The 21,091-nt window shown below is 40.5% G+C and overlaps 1 protein-coding gene across 50 annotated transcripts in view; it reads left to right on the top strand.

The window, feature by feature from the left end:
• CEP63 (centrosomal protein 63) overlaps positions 1 to 16,301 on the top strand; it is an 86,682-nt gene extending 70,381 nt beyond the window's left edge. For 20 of the 50 annotated variants that reach the window (XM_081569713.1, XM_081569714.1, XM_081569716.1 and 17 more), the window contains 6 exons: positions 4,111 to 4,225; positions 5,097 to 5,294; positions 6,823 to 6,909; positions 12,678 to 12,883; positions 13,633 to 13,918; positions 15,776 to 16,301. In XM_081569713.1, the coding sequence (XP_081425839.1) occupies positions 4,111 to 4,225; positions 5,097 to 5,294; positions 6,823 to 6,909; positions 12,678 to 12,883; positions 13,633 to 13,918; positions 15,776 to 15,934 (1,051 nt within the window). In that variant the 3' untranslated portion in view covers positions 15,935 to 16,301. The remainder of the gene's footprint in view (positions 1 to 4,110; positions 4,226 to 5,096; positions 5,295 to 6,822; positions 6,910 to 12,677; positions 12,884 to 13,632; positions 13,919 to 15,775) is intronic. The other 30 variants (XM_081569748.1, XM_081569749.1, XM_081569740.1 and 27 more) reach the window with 2 other exon arrangements.
• Positions 16,302 to 21,091: the final 4,790 nt, after the last annotated feature.

The raw sequence follows: 21,091 nt of genomic DNA, 5'->3' as shown, positions 1-21,091 counted from the left end.
TCTCTGCCTTTTCATCTTGTTTAGATTGCTGTGTTAGGCGTGGCTTTTCCGTATTCTGGTAGTTTGAGGTTCCTCTTTATTGTGGAGGTTCCTCACTGTGGGTGGGATTGGATGGGTGGCTTGTCAAGGCTTCCTGGTTGGGGGAGCTTGTGTCGGTGTTCTGGTGGGTGGAGCTGGATTTCTTCTCTCTAGAGTGCAATGGAGTGTCCAGTATTGAGTTTTGAGATGTCTATGGATTTGGTGTGCCTCTGGGCAGCCTGTGTATTGATGCTCAGGTCTATGTTCCTGTGTTGCTGGAGAATTTGCGTGGTATGTCTTGCTTTGGAACTTATTGGCTCCTGGGTGGAGCTTGGTTTCAGTGTATATGTGGAGGCCATTGGATGATCTCTTATTAATTAATGTTTCCCCTGGCTTTCAGTCTTATTCTTGCAGTAGCCTCAAGACTTCTCCATCCATACAGCATCAATAATAAAACTTTTAGGTTAATGGTGAAAAGATTCTCCACAGTGAGGGATACCCAGAAAGGTTCACTGAGTTACATGGAGAGGTGAAGTTGGGGGGGGGTGTTGAGGTGACCAGGAGGGGAAGAGGGGGACTCAAACGTGGAGAGAGCAATCTAGCCAGTAAGCACTTCCCTCTGTGCTCTCCACAGTCTGGAACCCTCAGAGAGGTTCACAGAGATACATAGAGAGGGGGGAGGAAGGTAATAGAGGTGAGCATGAGTAGAAAGGGAGGAATCAGGAGGGGAGAGAGAGATCTGGGCAGTATTCTGTCCCTGAAGTGTTCTCCGGTACCCAGAACACCCTCAGAGATTCACAGAATTGGGTTGAGAAGAGAAGGAGGAGGGTGGGCTATAGAGGTTCCCTGGGGGAGAAGAAAGAGCATCAATAGGGAGAGAGAGTAATCAAGCCAGTAATCACACTCCTGAGTAAAAATGGGTCCTAAAGATTGGGTTTTTAAATGTACAAAATCGATATCAAATATGTAAAACAAAGATTAAAAATCTAGAGTAGAGGTTAGACTCTTATCAAACATACAATATAAAAAAAGAAAAAAGGAAACAGTGTAAAAAGAAAAAAAACAGTAAAACAGTAAAAAAAAGAAACAGTAAAAAAAAGTAAAACAGGAAAAAAAACAGTAAAAAAAAAACCACAAAAGGTATAAGATATATGTATGTAGTTTGCTTTAAAAAAAGGGTTTTTTTTTTTGCAAGTTAATAGTGGGTTATGAAAATGAAAGTTAAAGGTGTAATAGAGGACTTAAAGAAAAAAGAAAGAAAAAAATTTTAAAAAAATTAAATAAAAAAAAATGATAATAGTAAAAATATATATCCCGGACTTTCTCTGGAGCTGTTGTGAGCAGTGTGGGGCCTGCTCAGTTTCAGATAGATCCTTGTTCCTGCTTATACTTTTCGAGATATATAGGCCCCTTTCAATGCAGTCGGTGTTAACTACAGGGATTTTAATCTGTTGGCCTGTCACTTCCAACGCGCTTCCCTCTGTTTATTTGGCTTCTGTTTGGAGGTCTCTTCAGTGTCTAATTTCTGCCCTGCCACAAAGGGGCGGGGGTGGTCTCTTTAGGTTCGCTTGTTCAGTCGTGCTGTGGGGAGGGAGGAACACTGCAAACCTATATCACTGGCGTGTGTGTGGAGAGCTCGCAGTGTCTCGGCCGCACTGGGTTCGCCCCTGCTCACGGCGTGTGTGCTTTCCCCATCTACCCTGCTCAGGCTTCAGGTTACTCGGCCAGGGAGTGGGCCCTGAGATGCGTGCACTTCCCAGGTCTAAGCCGTTCAGGTTCAGGTTCCCAGGTACTCCACAAAGGCGCAGACTCGGTTGGGCCCGTGGTTTGTGCCGTTCCCGGTCGGAGCACCTCAGGCAGCCAGGAGTTTGGCGAGCGCACTCTCCCCTGTTGGGGACGTGCGGCTTATCACCTCCCTGGTCCCCGCCTCGGTTTACAGGCGCGCCCAGCTCCGGTGTGCTTTGTGTCGGTTCTGGGGAGCTGGTCTCTGGCTGCGACCCTCCCGGCGGCTGTCAACCCTCCGGGATCTCAGGCAGTCTTTGCTTAGAAACTGGGAGCCTGTTTGCAGTTTGTTGGGGGGTGCCCTCTCTGGGGCTGAGTTTGCCCCTTTCCGGCTCTGGCTGGCCCCGCCTGCCTGCTGTGTCCAGCGGGGGATGGGGCAGTCCGCAGCCGGCTAGCTCTCCTCTGGTATCGCTCAGTCCTTTGTTCTGTGAGCGGGCCGGCAGTGCCTTAGATTTGGGCTCTTCACGGGATAGTTCTCTCTCTCTCTGGCTGTCCCACAGTTTAGGTTACTATCTCATGTTAGCTCCCTCAGATTGCCCTCAGGGCATTTGGGCCCGGTCCTTACCCTAAGCAGTGCCACCCGCTCCTCTCCGTTCAGCCCCCACTTGCTGGTGGCGGATGCGAGCGTCTGGGGTTCTTTGCTGGGAGTTGCCTTTAGGCACGTAATCTGTGGGTTTTATTTATTTTTTCTCCCAGTTATGTTGCCCTCCGAGATTCAAAATCTTCCCCCAAACCCACTGGTGAGAGGGTTTCCTGGTGCTTGGAAATTTCTCCTCTTTTACGACTCCCTCCCCAGGACGGGTCTCCGTCCCTAACTCTTTTGTCTCTCTTTTTATCTTTTATAATTTCTCCTACCTCCTTTTGAAGATAATGCGCTGTCTTTGTGGATGCCTGACGTCCTCTGCCAGCGTTCAGAAGTAGTTTTGTGAAATTTGCTCAACGTTCAGATGTTCTTTTGATAAATTTGTGGAGGAGAGAGTGGTCTCCCCGTCCTATTCCTCCGCCATCTTAGTCCCGCTCCCAGTTTTCCCATCTTTAGATAGGACAAGATTATTTCTGATTTTTCTTCTGTCTCTACCTCAGTGTTTTATTTGACATATTATAGTCATACTAAGTACCACATAATAAGCATTCTAGGATTTTTAGAAGTAAAGTTGGAATAAATGGATACAAATACCCCTGTTCACTAATAAAACTGAATAACTTTAAAAATTATTTTTCTGTATCAAAAGACAAGTAGAAGAAGGAACCCTTTTAGACAGCTTATTTGTATTGTTCAGTTTGAACAGAATACTCCCTGAAATAGGAACTGGAGGAATGTACATGATTGTTTTGTGATGTTGTATTGCCAAGGTGATATTTTGAACAATAGCTTATCTGGTAAATTTGCTGTGTGGGGGAACAATCTAACAGTTATTAAGCCTTTATTGAACAGTCTGGAACCGAATGATGAAGGGCCCGAGGGTATGGTGGACAAGGTTAAGGGAGGTGAGAAGTAAAAGATATTATTTTAACTATAGAATTTGTAGTTTGAGAGCCACAATATGTACATTAAAAGACCTAAGAGCAATTTAAAGTGAAAGTTCTAGAAAGTGTCTGCCTGCAAACTCGAACAATTGAAAGTAGACTGTTTTTAAGATGATGTAGGGGAATGAGGGTCAGGGTGGCTCTATCCAGGTAAATGCTGATTCGATTCTTGAAACGGTGTTGACTGTCCATTGTCAGGTGGTAGGGGGAGGTGCTGTGTGGCCAAGGGGGTGGTAAGTGAAAAGAAAAGAAGTCAGGCTTAGCACATGGCACATGGCAGACTGTAAAGCCTAGCAATTTAGAAGCAAAAAGACTTTATAGTGGATATGAGCTGTGAGATAAGAGAGGTATGGTGTCCCTGAGGTTCTTATATCTGATGAGGGATAAGTAAGGGTGACAGGTTGGAAACTCATGATTATTTTGGCAGCTGTGTGTAGGATGGGATTGTAACTAAGCGTGGTGAAGACTGACATTATGATGGCAGCTCATGTACAACTAGAGAGAAAAAACTGCCTAATTGCTATAACATTTAGAGTTTTGTAACCAGTAATATTCTAAGCAGATAGAAGGTATATAGGTGAACACAGAAGTCAAAAGTATCTCCCCAGAAGTGTGGATTGGATTTCACTGACTCCACTGATATGGAAATTGGAAATGAGTTTTATTTTGGGGTAGAAAGTGATGTTTATTTCTTGGACATTAAGAATGTAGTTAGATAACTCAACTTGTGGGCTTTAGGGTTTGGTTTTGTTTTAAATATGTGACCTTATTTTTGTCATACAGCTTAGAATCTGTGAGTGCAACATGTAAACAGCTGAGCCAAGAGCTAATGGAAAAATATGGAGAGCTGAAGAAGATGGAAGTACACAACAGTGAGTACAGGGCTGAGATCAAAAAGGTGAGAGTTGCAAACCCCTCTGTGTTTGTAGACTGAGCGGTGGGTTGGGAGGTTATAGGAGTTAATTTTAATGAGAGAAAAATGTCATCCAGAGGCCATTTGATGCTCATGAGTAGAGTACCTGTAAGGTGCTTAGGAGAATATCTTTCTGTGTCATCCTCAGGGGTGCTGTTTAAGTATTTTCAAGACAATTGAAGGAAGCCTACACCCTTTGAACTCTACAACTTTATTTTAAATGTGTCTAGATGAAAAATTTTCTAAAAGATACACACCTTCTTGCTTGCATGAACACATGAACATATTAATTGAGATGGCATTTAGTATTTTCTTACTGACTGAAGGTGGTGATGGATGTGTATTCTCTTCTGTGCTGTGGGTAGTTATATGCTCATTGGCATTTGAAGTTTGTGGAATTTGTCTCTGTTAGTGGGCCCTGGCTGTCCTATTTGTTGAGTCATTTTTTTTTTTTAATTACTTCTTTGAGATTACTTCTAGCCCCTTTCTTCTTCTCTTTCTGTTATCTTCTGTGGACCAGGAAACCATATAAGCAAAATTTTTAGATTTGCAACTAAAAAAAGAGTGACAGTAACAAATGCTGTCCTGTAAATAATGTGTGCTTCAGCTTTGATGCTGGGTCTCAGCATCTGAGTTAGCCATCTCTCCCTGTTTTGAGATCTAATAAATAATTGTGGGTATAACCATCTGACCTTCAGTACAGATATGCAGCTTGGTAAATTGCTAATTTTTGCAGATTTAATCAGGGAAAAATTTATGACTTGAGGCAAGGTAAAAATTACTCTATTATTAATATTATATTTTTCTATCTAACATGTCTTCTCTTAATTTTTAATGCTTTCTATTTTTTTTGCAGTTGAAAGAACAGATTTTACAGGCTGAACAGAGTTACAGTTCTGTACTAGAAGGAATGAAAATGGAGATTTCCCAGCTAACTCGAGAGTTACATCAGCGAGATATCACTATTGCTTCCACCAAAAGTTCTTCTTCTGACATGGAAATTCGACTCAAAGCAGAGATACAAAAGGCAGAAGAAAAAGCAGTAGAGCATAAGGTGAAGCTTGAACAAAAGTTTTCTTTATTTGAAGTTTGTTTCTGAAGGTTCGATTTATTAAAAGTATAATTTCCATAGTGTTTAATTCAGTAAATTTTTATTAACCCTCTTATTTAGGCTGGTTAGCAAGTAGTCTAGTGAAGATTGGCAGGAGTTAAGAGTAGTTCAGACAAGTGAAAAGACTATTTCTTGGGTGAGTGGTGAAGGTTACCCTGTTCACTGTGTCAGGTGGGACAAGTGGTGAGGTCTGAGATGGGAAAACAGGGATTAGCTCCTGAAGGGTCTGCCCTCCCTGTGCAGGAGTTTTCATGTTATTTTGGGGTCTGTAGAGAGTGGGTTAAACAGGAGTAAAAAGTTTATGTGGTTGTGTGGAGAATAAGCAAGGAGGCAGAGAGACCACTCAGATGCTGTCTCAGCAGTGAGGTGGTGGCCTGAGCACTGTGCAGGGGAGACCCAGGGAAATGGATGCATTCTGGAGATACTTGCCGGGTAAGACTGACTAGGTTTTGTATTTGACTGGACAGGGAGAGTGAGTTAGACAGAGTTAGGGAAGGATGTCACTAGGATTCCGGCTTGGGCAACTGATTAGAGAGTGATGCTCTTTAATGAAATACAGAAAAGATAAGGAGCAGGTTTGGGGAGGATAATGAATTTGTATGAAAGGTACACAAAATGGGGAAGCTGGCAGACGGGACACTGGTTTGAGATAAAAGTTGGACTTTCATATGGAAATATCTAATAGTTCCACAGAAGGCCTGGAGTGCAAGATTAAAATCAAGGTAAGACATTTAGCCGTGGAAGTCTTTACATGAAGTTGGCATTTGAAACCCCAAGAGACTTAGTAAGGAGAAGGCATAGCGTATGAAGAGAGACCTGAACCCAACTTAGGAAACTGCTCATTTAGGGTAAAAAGGTGCCAGAATGATGCTAAAAAGGATAGAGACAATAAGGAAGAAAACCAGATAGTTTTCACAAAAGAAGCAGGAAGCCAAGGAAGGCAGGACTCTTCAAGTAGAAATAAGCTACTACTCTTGAAAGGAGTGCAGATTATGAGATGCTGGAGGCAGAGGCCAGGAAGAGGAGTGCCAGGGAGTCAGTCACCAGTGCCTGGATTGATCTGTTTAGAATAATACTCTTAACTGCATGCGTACAAATTCATGTTGAAACACCTCTTCAAAAGACTTTTTAGAAAGTATTTGTATATATGAATGAAGAATGTAACTTCACCTAATGAAAATTGTATGTGAAAAAATTAATTATTTATTTATTATTATTATTTTTTTTACTTTACAATATTGTATTGGTTTTGCCATACATTGACATGAATCCGCCATGGGTGTACATGTGTTCCCCTTCCAGAACCCACCTCCCACCTCCCTCCCCATCCCATCCCTCTGGGTCATCCCAGTGCACCAGCCCCGAGCACCCTGTATCATGCATCAAACCTGGACTGGCGATTCAAGATGCATTTGATTTATCCATTACATTTATTTCTTTTTTTTCTGCTTTTGTACTTTTCCCTTCTCAGGAGATGTTGGATCAACTGGAATCACTCAAGTTAGAAAATCGTCATCTTTCTGAAGTGGTGATGAAATTGGAATTGGGTTTACATGAGGTACATATATAGAAACTTGCTTTTCTACTGTCCAAGCCTTAAAAGAAATTACTTTATAAATACTGATATAGTAAAGAGAAAGCTAAGATCAAACTATGAAATGATCCTTCTGCAAAAACTTTCTCAAAAAGAAGTCAAGACAGTGATAGGAGTGAGCAAACTATGACTCTTCACTCCAGCAACTGGAAGATTTTAAAAAATACTATATGTGATAAAAATACATGCATAGTCTGTGTTCTTAATAGAGAGAATGTATATAAAGGGTTTAGCATAGTGTCTGGCATTTAGTAGGTATATAATAAATATTTAACGCTATTATTATTACTATGATTACTATTTTCACAATCTTTTCATTATAAAGAATGTCATCTTTTAAATATTTTTGTTTTAAATATATTTCTACAAGGTAAAAGTGTTAAGTGAAAGTGTTAGTTGCTCAGTTATATCTGACTCTGTGACCGCATGGACTATAGCCCTCCAGGCTCCTCTGTTCATGGGATTCTCCAGGCAAAAATACTGGAGTGGGTAGCCATTCCCTTCTTCAGGGGATCTTTCCAACTCAGAGATCAAACCCCTATCTCCTGCATTGCAGGCAGATTCTTTACCATCTGAGACACTAGAGAAAATACACTTCATTTAATCAAATATTCTAGAATCTTTTATGCTGAAAGTATTTAGTAGACAGTGTAATAGATACAAGGATGAATAAGATTCTTGTCTTTACAAGACTGAGGGTAATCCAGTAGGGAGGATAAGAAATGTAAACAAGCTTCTATGAAACCAGAGAACAGGATTAGCTAACAAGAGAGTAACAAACTGTGTGGGTGCTCTTTTAACTATTTTGTTATAAAATTGTTATTTTTGCAAAATGACCCATCTGTTTCTTACTCCTCTTTTCTTGATACAGGTCAAATGCCCAGAGATTTTACAGATTCTTTTTTTCTGTTTTTCTAGAGAGTATATGCCTCCAAAAATTTGTGGTTATACAATGCCCCTGTTGGCTACTAAGTAGTTTTAGTTTCACTCTCAAGGATTGTGGAGGCTGGGGTGGAAGAACATGCAAAACACTACACGAATACTTTATTTCAGCTAGAGGAAAATACAGGGAACCATAATCTTTTGAGAGGGCGAGACTCTCTTAGCATCTTGAAACCACAAAGAATTTTACAACATAAAGAATTCTACAACATAAAAATATAAAATTTCTGGATGACAAAAGGCCCCATTTAAAAAGACTAATAGACTAGAGGAAAACAACCTGTTAACAGACAAAAGGTTAATATAAAATATTAATATATAAGGCCTATAAAGATAATACAGTCATTGGGATCTAGTAGGAAAATAGGTTCAGTTCAGTACAGTTCATTCGCTCAGTCATGTCCGACTCTTTGAGACCCCATGGACTGCAGCAGACCAGGCTTCCTTGTCTATCACCAACTCCCAGAGCTTGCTCAAACTAATGTACATCGAGTCGGTGATGCCATCCAACGATCTCATCCTCTGTCGTCCCTGTCTCCTCCTGCCTTCAATCTTTCCCAGCATCAGGGTCTTTTCAAATGAGTCATTTCTTCACATCAGGTGGCCAAAGTATTGGAGCTTCAGCTTTAGCATCAGTCTTTCCAATGAATATTCAGGGCTGATTTCCTTTAGGGTTGACTGGTTGGATCTCCTTGCAGTCAAAGGAACTCTCAAGAGTCTTCTCCAACACCACAGTTCAAAAGCATCAATTCTTTGGTACTCAGCTTTCTTTATAGTCCAACTCTCACATCCATACACAACTACTGGAAAAACCATAGCTTTGAATACATGGACCTTTGTCAGCAAAGTAATGTCTCTGCTTTTTAATATGCTATCTAGGCTGGTCATAGCTTTTCTTCTAAGGAGCAAGCATATTTTAATTTCATGGCTGCAGTCATCATCTGCAGTGATTTTGGAGCCCAAGAAAATAAAGTCTCTCACTGTTTCCATTGTTTCCCCATCTATTTTCCATGAAGTGATAGGACCGGATGCCATGATCTTAGTTTTCTGAATGTTGAGTTTTAAACCAACTTTTTCACTCTCCTCTTTCACTTTCATCAAGAGGCTCGTTAGTTCTTCTTCACTTTCTGCCGTAAGGGTGGTGTCATCTGCATATCTGAGGTTATTGATAATTCTCCTGGCAATCTTGATTCCACTTTGTGCTTCCTCCAGCCCAACATTTCTCATGATGTACTCTGCATATAAGTTAAATAAGTAGGGTGACAATATACAGCCTTGACATACTCATTTCCCAATTTGGAACCAGTTTGTTGTTCCATGTCTGGTTCTAACTGTTGCTTCTTGACCTGCATACATATTTCTCAGGGAGCAGGTAAGGTGATCTGGTATTCCCATCTCTTGAAGAATTTTCTACAGTTTGTTGTGATCTACACAGTCCATAAATAGATAATCATAGAAGTAATGCAGAAATTCAGCAAGGAAGAAAAGCAATTACATCCCTTTAATAATCAAAAGAAATAAATATTCTTTTGTTTATTGGCTTGACAATGATTTTTTAAAAACTGATATAACCAGTGTTGGCAGGGATATAGAGCAACAGGGTCGTTAGTGCTCTGTTAATGAGAAAGTAAATTGACACAGCTATTCTGGAGGGCAGTTTAGCAATGTCCATTAAACCGAATGTAAATACATGCAGTCTATAAAGTCCTGAGTCATGTGCATTTCTGATTTTGGTTGTCATTGCTGAATTGTTCTCCTTTTGTCATCAGTTTGCATTCCCAAAGAACCCATCCTGGAGAAGCAAATGTATCAAAATGGTCATTTCAGTGTTGTTTGCAGTATCCAAAATTTTGAAAAAATGTAAATGTTAGTCTGTAGAGGGATGGTTTCATGATTTTCTTTACTAGGAAATGTTATGCCGTCATTTAAGGTGGCAGATGAACATATGCTCCCTTGCCAAATCCCTCTAAAACTAAAGTGAAAGGACTTTGTTTTTTAAAGCAAACCTACAAGGATGGAAAAAGTAGGAGAGGAGACAACAGCTAAATATTTTGTAAGGGGGAAGGTAGATGGAAGGAAGGAAAGAAGAAAGGAAGGATGCGTAGATGGAAGGAAGGAAAATGACTTTATACACCTTGATAAGCAATACTAAGCTAGTGGTGGAGAAAACCAAGAGCCTGATTTGCACCACAGAGTCTTCAAAAGGCTCGGGATTTCAGTTCAGTTCAGTCGTGGCTGACTCTATGCAACCCCATGGACTGCAGCACACCAGGCTTCCCTGTCCGTCACCAACTCCCGGAGCATGCTCAAAGTCATGTCCATCGAGTCAGTGATGCCATCCAACCATCTCATCCTCTGTCATCCCCTTCTCCTCCTGCCTTCAATCTTTCCCAGCATCAGGGTCTTTTCCAGTGAGTCAGTTCTTCACATCAGGTGGTCAAAGTATTGGAGCTTCAGCTTCAGCAACAGTCCTTCCAATGAATATTCAGGATGAATTTCCTTTACAATTGACTGGTTGGATCTCCTTAAAGTCCAGGGGACTCTCAAGAGTCTCCAACACCACAGTTCAAAAGCATCATTTCTTCGGTGCTCAGCTTTCTTTATGGTCCAACTCTCACATCTGTACATGACTTTAAACCATAGCTTTGACTAGGTGGACTTTTGTTGGCAAAGTAATGTTGGCTTTTTGATATGCTGTCTTGGTTGGTCATAGCTTTTCTTCCAAAGAGCAAGTGTCTTTTAATTTCATGGCTGCAGTCACCATCTGCAGTGATTTTGGAGCCCAAGAAAATAAAGTCTGTCACTGCTCAGGATTTGGAAATAGCTGATTGAGACTTTTATCTTATGCAGTGTGATTACCTGTTCATCTTTAAGAGTTGGGAACTCTCAGAGGGGCTTAACCCAGACTATGGCCAGAGATTCTGTTCAGCTTAATTTCTCCTGAAACCTCTAACAGTGGTAATGATGTCCTTTCTTTACACAGCCAGGTGTGTGCTTGCTATGCACTTTTTATATTACCTTTCACATTCATTTGTTTGTAATTGTTGTTAATAAAATAGTAAATTTGAGAAAAATTTAAATGATGCCTGCCTGGAAAAAGCAAACATTATCATTATAACTTCAAAATGAGAGGAAGTCTAAGATTATGTCTTCTTCTAAAAGATATCTTTAATGACATCAGATATCAAACTCTGGCTGTTGAGAACCATGTCAGCAGTGTAGACTTCCTCTGATTTTGAAGTTACAATGTAAACATGGTGTATGTATTAAGAACAATTATTAGAAAGTTCCATTTTGCGTTTACCATCCTAGGAAGGTGATATTATTTTTACAAATGAATAATTTTGGCTAAATAACTCTTAATAAAAGTATCTAATTAGCTTTGTAATGAAAGCAATAGCTCTGATAAATTATTTGCCACATAAAAATAAAAGTCTCCAGTAGTTTACAGTTTAACTCCTCTATGTCCTGCAGATTTTTTTTTTTTTTTGAGGTTTTATCTGTCAACAACTTGCTGAAAGATTTTATAACTGATTGTCACTACTAGTACAGATAGTTAAATGGTTGTATTTTAAGCTTTATTTTTTTGTTAGGCAAATTGTGTTTGTCAAACTACTTGAGCAGCTTATTTTCAAAAAAAATCTTTATAGAAAAGAGCAATCTAAACATCGTATTAAATTCCAAAGAAGATAACCATAATTTTTCAGAATGCTAATGAAAATATTTTGTCATTAGAAAAAAATGGTCCAGACTTCTGTTTTTTTAGGTACTATATTACTAGGAAACACCTAGAGTTGAAGAGCAATAGAATTTATAATCACAGAATTCAGGCCATATCAGAATAGTAATTCCTACTTTCTCCATGTTGAATATTGACTTATCATGTCTGAATCAATCTCACATACCAGAATAGGTGCAACATTATGTAAAAGTCTTTAAGACCAGAGAGTTATTTATTTAAAAGTTGTCCATGCCAGCCAGAATTCCTTTTCAGAACCTTATGTTCAGATTTCTTTCTTTGAAATAGGTCTCTTGATTTTCTTCCACAGATATTGTGGGGCTATTCAGCCTTCTGTCTCCCTCTTTTTTTTTTTTTTTAAGTGAAACTATATTTGTATAATTGCATAGTTACAATATTATATCAAAGTGTACAACATAGTTATTCAATATCTTTATAGATTATACTCTGTTTAAAGTTATTATAAAATAATGGCTATGTTGTCTGCTATAGTATAATATATCCTTGTACCTTATTTATTTTATACATAGTAGTTTGTGCCTCTTAGTCCCCTACCCCTACCTAGCCACTCCCCCTTCCCCTTCCCCATTGGTAACCATTCTCTGTGTGTGGGGGTCTGTTTCTGTTTTGTAATATCCATTTGTTTTATTTTTTGGTTTCCACATATAAGTGATAACATATAGTCTTTGTATTTCTCTGTCTGATTTATTTCACTAAGCTCAACTTTCTTAAAGAAGAATTCGTGGCTACTATTTTCTTTCTTTTTGTCTGTTTTTGATTCTCATTTGTAGCTTTCTTCCATCCTAGTTCCAGCCTTCCTCCAGCTCCTTGGATATTCCTTCACACATCAGGGAAGCCCATTGTGCTCCTACCCCATTAACTGTAAGAAACACACCCTTTTTCTTTTTTAAGGTTCCAAAACCACATCTACACTTTTTCCTAAGTAAAGCCATAGATTAACAAGTCACAGCTGAAAGTAATTTTCCACCAGCAGTATCACAGATCACAAGTATTCTTTTACAAATTAAGTGCCTCTGTTCTTTTTTATTAGGCAAAAGAGATTTCACTAGCAGACCTCCAGGAAAATTATATTGAGGCATTAAATAAATTAGTATCTGAAAATCAACAACTACAGAAAGATTTGATGGATACCAAAGGTCAGCTGGAGATTTCTACTCAGATATGCAAAAAAAACCGGGATAGGATCTTTAAACCAACACACAGCAGAGTACCTGAGTTCAAGAATACAGAGTTCAAGTAAATTTTCTTCATAGTTTATTTAAAATACGTGTCTTTATTATGTAATGCTCATTTCTTTGAGAATAATTTCTAGAAATTAAATCTTTATCAAAGGACCCTATGTTTAATTCTGAAGTACAGTGTGTACAACTAAAGCTGTTAGGTTAAAAAATGCAGGAGGTTATATATCACTTTCATGCAAACTTCTAGATGTAGGTGAGAATAACAGCCCAATTCCCCTGAGTTTCGTCATGCTGCTTCCCACCTCCCTAGCTTCCATAAGAAGTGGAAGTTAGCTTTTTATTAAAAGCTTCTTTTGTATTTTTGGTGAACTAACAATAGACGGTTACCTAAAACATCAGCATTCAATGAACTGGCTCCAGGCCTTACATGTTTTCCTACCAGGAGCCTTTGCTGACACCCTCTCTGCCACTCCCACCTCACCCCCAGGTAAAGATGAGGGACTTCTCTATGCACAGTGCTTCCCTCTGTCCTACCACCAACCTCATTAGGGCACCTGATAGCTTACTTGTCTTCCTTGCTGTTGTGTAAGTCTGTGGGAGCAGGGAAGGGGGCATGGGGGTTGGGTACTTGGGGCCAGGGTGAGGAAGAGAATGCCTGGTCTGAGCAGGCTGCTGATTATGTAAATTATAGCCTTCTCCTTAGTCTGGTTCTGTATTTTTATTGAACTTCCAACAGTAAGTCTGTTTTAAAGGAGGAAAATTGCTACAATGTTTATCTGCTTTATTTTCTAATCTGCTATCCAGGCCAGCCCATGGCCAGCACAGGCATGATGGGCTGAAGGCTGAGCCCTACAAAGCAGGTCTTCATTCTCCGCAAGGACGAGCATCGGATAGCATAGAGCCTGTGTCCCTGTCCCGGGGCTTCAGCCCCCCGAGCCATCAGATCAGCTCTTGCTGCTCCACTGTCTCTCTGCCATCTAACTTTCTGTGCAAAACTCACTCTCTGCCTTCAGTGCTAGATACAAATGAAACCAACTTTTCTGACACTATCTCTGAGAGTATAAATGACCCAGAAGACTTTATATCTTCGGTATGGAAACTTTCTGATCTTACTAGTTTATTAAGCGTGTTAAGTTTGATTTTATTTTTTTCGTTTTAAGGCGGAGAGTTTTTTTTTTCTTTTTTGTCTTCTTACTGGTTCTCTATCTCAAGTACCCTTTGTTATTCTCGTGTATTTCTGTCCTAAGATTTTGCTTGTGAAGACTTTAGCCACGAGTACTTTTCAAAATGTGTGTTATTAAATATAAGTTATAGGGATTCATTTATTTTTAGCCAAAATTGAAAATTCCCTTCCTGCCTTTTTCAGAGAGGGTCACCTTTGTATTGGAAATGATTGGTTCAAGGAATATCTCTGCCTGCCAAGATAGTCCTGGGGCGTAGACAGTGGGGAAGGAGAAAAGGAATGGCTGGAAAGGGAAAGGGTGGGTCGAGGCAGAGGAAGTGATGTCATCTGACGTGTCTGTTATAGACCGCAGACTGGGTGCTGCCCCGCGGGGCCCTGGTGGCAGACGGTGCCCTTCGATAGGGCTGGCCCCTTGTTCCTGCAGCAACTGTGAGGACTCCTCTCCACCCTCACTTTTGCCTTCTGTGCTGAAGCACTCACTTCTGGCCGTTTATTCCCATCACCTTGTGGTCCTGTACCTGTGAAAGTTCAATATTTTGACTTTTTAATGGGCCAACAAGTCCATAGGAGTTCTCTTTTAGTTGTTGAAATATACGTACTATATATGTAATTCTGAAATCCAGAAAAGACCTATGACTAACTTTCTTTCTAAGTTTGACACTAAGACCTGACCTGGCCTGAACTGATATGATGTGGTAAAATATTGATTGATCCCACTTAACATTTTATGTCAGAAATACCAATGTGTTTGATTATGGGATGTTACCTCAGACTCCTCATAGGTCATGTTTTCTATATTTGTGAATTCATCTACCTGCTAAACTATTTGTTACCTGTAAGCAGAACTCATAAGCACTTCCACAGTCACTCATGAACATGGCAGAGCTGGATAAGATGTGAGTCACTGGGCTTGCATGTTTCCAGCTAAGGTCAGTCAAGGTGGTACGTTACCCTCTTGTTTCAGCTCTTGCGCTGAGATTCCCAGAAGACAGAGCCACCCGGGGCAGTATAGTGCACGAAGCTCAGATGCTGAGCTTGAACAGGGTTTGAACCCCAACTTTGGCACCCATTAATGGGGTGGCCTCGGGCAAGTCACTAAACACTGTGAACCTTGTTTTTTGTGAAATAAAGCAAACAGAATCTACCTGGTGAGTTATTTTTAGGAGTTAGGATTATAATCTGTGTACAGTTTGTATGTATATGTTTATGTTTCCCCATAAGAGCAGTGTTTCAATATTCATTAATTCAGTGTTTGAGATGATGTTATAGAAAATAATTACTGCAGATAAGGATCAACTAAATATGATACATCTAAGTTCTGAAACCAGTGATTTCAGACAAGGGGCTGTAGACTCAAATTTTGGAGAATGGAAAATATTGATTTTTAACTGGTATCTAATTTATTATGGGTAGATTTTCTATGCTTTAAAAAGTAACATTCAGATTTTTATAAGTAAGTTTGAAATAAATAGGCATTAAGTATATCTCTCCTAGGGTATAAAAGGCTCTGAAAGTCTTCCAGTGAGTAACTAATATATGTATGTGACACTTCACACTTACATAACTGTGTCAGAAAGGAAGAGATCTGTGTTAATTTTTGTGGAACTTTTTTTTTTTTACTATTATTATCATTAGGATAAAAACAATATCTTGTCAGTGGAAAACATTCCCCTTTTGATATTGGTAGTTAGAAAATATCATGAATACTGTGTCTTAGAAATATACTGTTCAATTTACATATATCAAAATTTGTTTCTCTTCTAGTGTCCCTTGCCTCTGTCTCCTCTTGGTTCAATAGCCACAAGATTTTTGGAAGAGGAAGAGCTGAGGTCTCATCACATCCTAGAGCGCCTAGATGCCCATATTGAAGAACTGAAGCGAGAAAGTGAGAAGACAGTGAAACAATTCACAGTCCTAAAGTAGCCTCTTAAAAATCACAAACTTGGAAATAAAAATAAACACTGAAGAGTTACTGTCATCATGAAGTAGCAGCTCTTTGAAAGCCTGAACGTATGACCGTATAGAAGCCATAAAAATGGGATGTACTAAAGCTGCCATGGGGAATCTGAGAAGCTGATACTTAGCTCTAAGGCGTTTGCTCTGCACTGTCTTGTTTAAAGGACTTTTTCCAGCAATAACATGTAAATAAACCACTTTGCTAGACTTTTTTCTCACATTAATATTTATTATCGTAAAGTAATACTTTCTCTTGCTGACTTAAATGTAATTGCTGTAGACTAATTAAAGATTTTATGATACATGTTGGAAATAAAGTAACTGTAGGAACTTCCTTTGGGAGCAGTATATGTAGTGGAAGCATGGATCTCAGAGTCAGAGTGATCCAGATTTTGCTGGTTTTTGTACTGGTTTTGCTCCTCGTTAGCCAGTTGGGCTGGTAATGTGTGAGGCCAGGCAGAAGTATGTGAAGGGGCTGGAGAGCTTTGACAGGAAGCCCTCTCCTATTCAAAAGACAGATGTGGGAAAGGGAGCAGGGCCTGGGGCTGGGTTAGTGTGGGAGCCCGGGGACACTCGGTAGAAATCTTGGCATCTGCATTTCTGAGGAGAGGTTTGCAGGGGAGACAAAGATGTCAAGGTGCAGAGGCATTTGAAGCTGTGGAGATCTGGAGGAGGAGGGCAAGGAGAGAGAATAGCAGAACTTGGGGCCCAAAGGACACCAGCACATGAGCATCATGTGGTTAGATCCAGCAGAGGGGCTGGAATGTGCAACCAGAGACCAGAAGGCGAGGTGGAGGGCTCTTGTCACTCAAGATGGGGCTCCTCTGATCCAGCCCTCTCTGTGGATCTTTCCCATCAGCAAGCAAACATCCTGTTATTTCTCCTTTCTTTAAAGCAAAACAAAACCTCAGTTCCACATCCTCCCTACTGCTCCACACACTTGCTCCCCTTCACACAGATGTCTCTGGTGAGAATTGTCTGCAGTGACTGTTGCCACTGTCATTTTTTTTTTTAATTTATTTTTAATTGGAGGATAATGGCTTCAAAATGTTGTGTTGGTTTCTGTCATACAACAAAGTGAATCAGCCATAAGAATACATATGTCCCTTCCCTCTTGAACCTCTCTCCCATTCCCCATCTCATCCCACCCCTCTAGGTTGTCACAGAGTACAGAGTTGAGCTCCCTGTGTTATACAGCAACTTCCCATTAGCTACCTGTTTTATACATGGTAATGTATATGTTTCAGTGCTACTCTCTCAATTCATCCTACCCTCTCCTTCCCCAAACTGTGTCCACAAGTCTGTTCTCTTCATCTGTGTCTCTATTCTGTCCTGCAAAAGGATTCATCAGTACCATTTTTCTAGTTCCATATATGTGTGTTAATATACTGTATTTGTTTTTCTCTTTCTGACTTACTTCACTCTGTATAGCAGGCTATAGATTCATCTACCTCACTACAGTGACTCAAATGCATTCGTTTTTATGGCTGTGTAATATTCTGTTGTTTATATGTACCACAACTTCTTTATCCATTTATCTGTCAGTGGACATCTAGGTTGGTTCCTTATCCTACCTAGCTATTGTGAGTAGTGCTGCAATGAACACTGGGGTACATGTATCTTCTTCAGTTATGGTTTCCTCAGGGTATATGCCCAGTAGTGGGATTGCTGGGTCATATGGTAGTTTGGGCTTCCCAGGTGGTGCTAGTTGTAAAGAACCTGCCTGCCAATGCAGGAGATACAAGAGATGTGGGTTTGATCCCTGGGTCAGGAAGATCCCCTGGAGGAGACCATGGCAACCCACTCTGGTACTATTGCCTGGAGAATCCCATGGACAGAAGAGCCTGGCAGGCTACAGTCCATAGGGTTGCAAAGAGTTGGACACGACTGAAGTGACCTTGCACGCCTGCATGCATGGTAGTTTTATTCCTAGTTTTTTTAAGGAATCTCCATACTGTTCTCCATAGTGGCTGTATTGGTTTGCATTCCCACCAACAGTGCAAGAGTGTTCCTTTTTCTCCACACCCTCTCCAGCATTTATTGTTTGTAGGCTTTTTTGATGATGTTCATTCTGATCAGTGTGAGGTGATAACTTCATTGTAGTTTTGATTTGCGTTTCTCTAGTAATGAGTGATGTTGATCATCTTTTCATGTATTTGTTGGCCATCTGTATGTTTTCTGTGAAGAAATGTCTGTTTGGGTCTTCTGCCCATTTTTTCATTGGGTTGTTTGTTTTTTCTGTTATTGAGCTGCATGAGCTGCTTGTAGATTTTGGAGATTAATCTTTTGTCAGTTGTTTCATTTGCAATTATTTTCTCCCATTCTGAGGGGTGTTTTTTCATCTTGTTTATAGTTTCCTTTGCTGTGCAAAAGCTTTTAAGTTTAATTAGGACCCATTTGTTTATTTTTATTTTTATTTCTATTACTCTAGGTCAAAAAGGATATTGCTGTGATTTATGTCAAAGAGTGTTCTGCCCACGTTTTCCTCTAAGAGTTTTATAGTTTCTGGCCTTACATTTAGGTCTTTAATCCATTTTGAGTTTATTTTTGTGTATGGTATTAGGAAGTGTTCTGGTATGTTCAGTCACTAAGTCATGTCCGACTTTTTGTGACCCCATAGACTACAGCATGCCAGGCTTCCCTGTCTTGAACTATCTCCCGGAATTTGCTCAGATTCGTGTCCATTGAGTCAGTGATACCATCCAACTGTCTTATCCTCTGTTTCCCCCTTCTCTTTCTGTCCTCAGTCTTTCCTATCATCAGCGTCTTTGCCAAGGGAGCTGGCTCTTCGCATCAGGTAGCCAAAGTATTGGAGCTTCAGCATCAGTGCTTCCAATGAATATTCAGGGTTGATTTCCTTTAGGGTTGACTAGTTTGATCTCCTTGCTGTCCAAGGGACTCTCAAGAGTTCTCCAGCACAACAGTTCGAAAGCATCAATTCTTCAGTGCTCAGCCTTCTTTATGGGCCAATTCTCACATCCATGCATGACTACTGGAAAAACCATAGGTTTGGCTATATGGACGTTTGTCAACAAAGTGATGTTTCTGCTTTTTAATACACTGTCTAGGTTTGTCATAGCTTTTCTTCCAAGGAGCAAGCATCTCTCAATTTCATGACTGTAGTCATCATCTACAGTGGTTTTGGAGCCCAAGAAAATAAAGTTTGTCACTGTTTTCACCGTTTCCTTATCTATTCATCATGAAGTGATGGGACTGGATGCCATGAACTTTGTTTATTGAATGTTGAGTTTTAAGCCAGCTTTTTCACTCCTCTTTGACTTTCATCAGGAAGCTCTTTAGTTCCTCTTTACCTTCTGCCATTAGAGTGATATCATCTGCATATCTGAGGTTGTTGATATTTCTTCTGGAAATTTTGATTCCAGCTTCTGCTTCCTCCAGCCCGGCATTTCACATGATGTACTCTGCATATCAGTTAAATAAGCAGGGTGACAATATACAGCCTTGACATACTCCTTTCCCAATTTGGAACCAGTTCGTTGTTCCATGTCTAATTCTAACTGTTGCTTTTTGACCTGCATATAGGTTTCTCAGGAGGCAGGTACGGTGATCTGGTAGTCCCATCTCTTGAAGAATTTTCCATGGTTTGTTGTGATCCAGACATCTAATGCTTTAGCATAGTCAGTGAAGCAAAAGTAGATGTTTTTCTGGAATTCCCTTGCTTTTTCTATGATCCAACAGATGTTGGCAATTTGATCTCTGGTTCCTCTGCCTTTTCTAAATCCAGCTTGTTCATCTGGAAGTTCTCGATTCATGTACTGTTGAAGCCTCGCTTGAAGAATTTTGAACACAACTTTACTAGCATGTTAAATGAGCGCATCTAATTTCATTCTTTTGCATGTAGCTGTCCAGTTTTCCCAGCACCACTTATTGAAGAGGCTATCTTTTCTCCATTGTATTTTCTTGCTTCCTTTGTCAAAGATAATAAATGTGTCCCATTGTTTTGTTAACTTAATACTCTCCAACCCCACCTCCCTCCCCGCCATGAAACTGCTCTCCTGGCCTGGAGGTCGCCAGTGACTTTGTCAGTTCAGAGCATCATTTTACACGCTTGGTCTCTCCCTCACCGTCTCTTGGTTTCTCTGACCCGACACTCCTACTCATTCCATCTGATTCTACTCTTCTGACTTTTCCTCTACTAAAGGCCTCGGCTAGGACTTTGGTGTGAATTTTCTCACTCAACATGCTCTTTCCCTAGACTATTGCATTCAACTTTTAAGCTTTTAATTCTATCTGTAGGCCAGTGACCCCTCCATTCAAAACTGACCTTGACCTCTCCCCAGAGCTGCTGCCTTAGAATATCTTCACTTGAATGTCTGATAAGAACCTTTGGCTGAACATTTTCGAGAGAGCTCTTGAATCTCCCTGTTGCTTAGATTCCATGTCGGGGTGGCATCGTGTGTGCCAGTTGCTAGGAGTTTTTTCTTAATTCCTTCCTTACCCACACCTCCGTATCCAAGCCTTTGGGAGGTCCTGTCAATTCTGCCTACTGTGTCAGACCCAGCCATTTCTCTCCTCATGCCTGCCACCCAGTCTCTCACCTAGATTCCAGCAGTAGCCTCCTAATTGCTATTACTCCTACTCCTGACAATGCCTCCTAAGTTATCCTTTACAAATGTAGATTAAACAGTGTCCCTGCTACCTCCCTTCCAATCCTTCAAAGGCTCCGTATTCCACTAAGTTTAAATGTGAATTGCTTGTCACCTCCACAAGACCCTCAATGCTCTATGCCCACTTGCATCACCCACTGCATCATTGTCCTTCCCTCTTGCTCCAGCCTCCCTGGCCTCCTTTCTGTTTCCTGAGTGCTGTCACCCTTAACCTGCACGGGTCGTTGCATTTGCTGTTTACCTGGAGTCCTTTTCTCTCACCCTTGGTAGGTACTTTCTCCAAATCCTCCCTGACTCCAAAACCTTCTTCTCCCAGTTTCTCTTGCTCCCTGCCCAGAGTTATTCCTTCATAGTACTCAGCACCTGCAATCCTTTTGTCACTTGATTTGCATTTTTATTGCCACTTCTGCCTTTAGAATTAAGCTCCTTGAGGGGAAGGACTTTGCTGTCTGATGGGGCCCTCACCTCTCCACACAAGCCCAGCACTTGGAGCTAC

This window comes from Giraffa tippelskirchi, chromosome 2, assembly GCF_054371585.1.
Source record: "Giraffa tippelskirchi isolate mGirTip1 chromosome 2, T2T-mGirTip1v1.2.pri, whole genome shotgun sequence".
Lineage (NCBI taxonomy): Eukaryota > Metazoa > Chordata > Mammalia > Artiodactyla > Giraffidae > Giraffa > Giraffa tippelskirchi.
Note: the sequence above shows the minus strand (reverse complement) of the source record. Positions and strands in the feature narration are given on the sequence as shown.